Below are 3,075 nucleotides of genomic sequence, written 5' to 3' on the forward strand. Positions count from 1 at the left end.
AATCCAATAGAGTTAACAGGCCTGGAAATAATTAGTTGACTATATCGCGGTCCCACTGTAATTGCTTCATAAAATTGAATTAACAAAACAGATGTGAGGGAGAAGATATTGTAAAGATTCTCAGCTAAAAGTCTAGCGATATTTGGCTCCTTAGGGGGTTAAGAAAACGTGAGCCATAGGATGTGCAATCATTAAATCTAGTGAAATGTCTTCTAATCTCTTATTATTGATAACATTTTGAAAAATTAGTAGAGTTGCTTATTTAAGGCTTATTCAAGGTTTTCGGGAATTCGGCTAAAGTTAATCTGAAATCCGTGTGATATGATCTGCGCCTTAAGGCTTAGTCTATTTGCTACAGGCCCTGAATTGCTTAACAACAAGCAATTGCGCTTATTTTAGAAAATCTGATATTTACCAATAATACATCCTTTGAAAAACCCTACGGTTAATCCGTAGATATAAATCTTTATCGTTAATCCGAAAATTTTTTAATGATACAGTTCAAAGCATTTGGAACCGACTCAGTAGGTTCAAAAATCTCTTAACGCATCCAAGTTTTCGCTGATCATTTGATAAATATGTTCTATAAACAAATTTAGCTTTAGGCCGGCTTCAGACTGGAGGTTTAGCCCAGTTCCCGAAGGTCTCAAAAATCTTAATAACAAGCAATTTTATTTATTTATTTTTTAAATTTAATGACTCATTTTCCTTTGATATTCAATCCTAAACAACAATTTCCTAAAAATCGTATTTGATGAGGAATTGGAGGAGTTAAGCCAGATAGCTAAGCCTTAGGTCTGAATCCCGTATTATACTTTGAAAACTATTGGAAAGAACGATTCAAGCCTGCTTTTATGAGAAGGAGTAATGCCTATTTATACAATTCTCAACGGTAGATAAAAACATTCAACTATCTTGGATATAAAGCAGAAGGGGAAGGTCATTTTAGTGATGCGAAAATTCATTCAGTATGAAAATTCATCATACTGTAGAGGCCCTCTGGAGACCTCAAATCGTTCTTAAACCGTATCTTAAACCGTTTGGCAGAAAGTTCTTGTAACGGCCAAATGGACAAATATGCATTTAACATAATATTTCAGTAATAACCTAATTTTTAAAAATAAATCAATAAAAATAGTACTAGTGTACCTGAATCGTAAACACACATTTTTAATTAGGGAAAATCGTGATACCTTCGGACGACTCAAGCTCTGAAAAAGTTAATTTTTTTATATATGTTATTAATGGATTTGACCCATTATTCTTATCAGAAAATTAGAAGTCTTGGACTAGCCATTAAAATTTAATAGTATAATGGGTAAAATTTATTAAAAACATATCGAAAAGAATGAATTGTTCGAAGCTTGAGTTGTCCGAAGGTAGGATACTTTCCCCTAAAGCTATTTAACATATTTCTCAGACAAAATATTTAGGTTTGTATTTTCTCCTAAATTTGATGTTAAACTCGAGCCCTAAAAAACCTCAAAATGACTTTCATGATTTTTTTTTACAAATTCTGATGTTGTCCACAAAGAATAGGTATCACTTGAAATATGCAAGAATATCGATTTTATTATAAAGATCAATCTCTAACAAATTGTTACATCAGTCGATATCTAAAATATAATTGTTGTCACCACTTTGCACTGTACCAATGTATTTTTACTTCCCCAATATTTATTGCTCTTCTCCCAATCTTATCGGTAAACAACTTATCGCTCAAGTCAGTCTCTTCTTCCATAAATTACGAATATTTCTGAGACTGTATCGTTGTATTTTCTTTCGCTCATTTCACCAATTAAATTACGTGCAATAGCAAGATCAGCAGCTTGTTTTAAATAATCCTCTTGCTCCTTCTGTGACATTTTTTGCAGAGGGTTTGGCAATCCCTTCAAATAGCCTTAAAAATGAACAAAAAAATATCTTTAGTATATAATAAAATTGTTATTGTAAAATGATTATTATTGAAATTGTTGGAGGGTGAATATTACCCAAAAATTCATCGACTGTGCTGAAAACGAAGAGGGATTTTTCCAATTTAACATTAATATTGACAAATCCAATTGATTTCATCATTTCTGTGACAGTTTTGACGGGATTGGGATCCTTTCTGTGCGGAAAAGGGTATACTTCATCCGGATTTACTATGAATTTCTTCCACCTGGCCTTCCCAATCAATTCCGTCACGATTTCCATGTACAAGCTCCCAGCTACAAATATCAAAAAGCAATCTCCGCCAGGTGATAGAAGTTCATAAATTCTCTCAAAACACTTTCGCTGATCAGCAATCCACGTGAGGCTGTACAGAGAGAAAATGTGATCAAAAGATCCCATTTTGGTCTTCATGGCATCGTCCAAGTCTGAAGAAATATCCAAGATTTCATAGGAAATTTTAGAATCATCACCAAAATGCGTCTTAGCCTCATTGAGCATTAATTGGCATTTGTCGGAGTAGACAAATTTTGAGAAATCTTTCGGAATAATTGGGTAAATAAGTTTGTGACTTTGTGCCCCTGTAGAACAACCGATATCTAGTATTGTATCTTTCCCTTTTGGATTCCATTTTAGCCAATGTTTGTATTTTTCAATGAAAATTTTTGCGTGAAAATCACGAAATGCACTAAATGTGTTGAGTTGATCAGGATTGAATTCACCACTCATTTTACCGGCTTTCTCACGTGAAAGGTACACAATTCACTGAGGAAGCTATTGAGTGTGTTGATAGTTAAAAGTGTGTTAAATGATAAGTAATAGTACTTTGAACACTGAGAGAAATTCAATTGATTTTCAAATAATTACGATTTTTAACTCAAAAATGTTCATCAGAAAGCCATACTGGCACCGTAAATTTATTAGGGCTCAAATAGACTTAGGCTGATCCTTGAGAATACTTAGGTTGCAAAATTTAGCGGCAAAGATTTATACCAAACTGTCATAGACTGACTTCTTAGGATCATAATTAGATATCCTTTGCATAGATACCCTTTCCCTAATCTTTTACATCCACTACTAAATTTTACAGGCTGAATAGTTTGAAGGATCAACCTACTGAGTCTTTGGTCCTTACACAACTTT

At 33.4% G+C, this 3,075-nt stretch overlaps 1 protein-coding gene across 1 annotated transcript; it reads right to left on the minus strand.

Moving 5' to 3' along the window:
- Positions 1–1,546: 1,546 nt before the first annotated feature.
- Positions 1,547–2,693, minus strand: LOC129804160 (juvenile hormone acid O-methyltransferase-like). Its single transcript, XM_055851237.1, has 2 exons — positions 1,992–2,693; positions 1,547–1,900 (listed from the first exon to the last, which is right to left on the minus strand). Exons 1-2 carry the CDS (start codon positions 2,659–2,661, stop codon positions 1,725–1,727), a joined length of 846 nt encoding a protein of 281 aa, XP_055707212.1. The 5' UTR covers positions 2,662–2,693; the 3' UTR covers positions 1,547–1,724.
- Between the last annotated feature and the right edge of the window lie 382 nt (positions 2,694–3,075).

This window comes from Phlebotomus papatasi, chromosome 2, assembly GCF_024763615.1.
Source record: "Phlebotomus papatasi isolate M1 chromosome 2, Ppap_2.1, whole genome shotgun sequence".
Classification (NCBI taxonomy): domain Eukaryota; kingdom Metazoa; phylum Arthropoda; class Insecta; order Diptera; family Psychodidae; genus Phlebotomus; species Phlebotomus papatasi.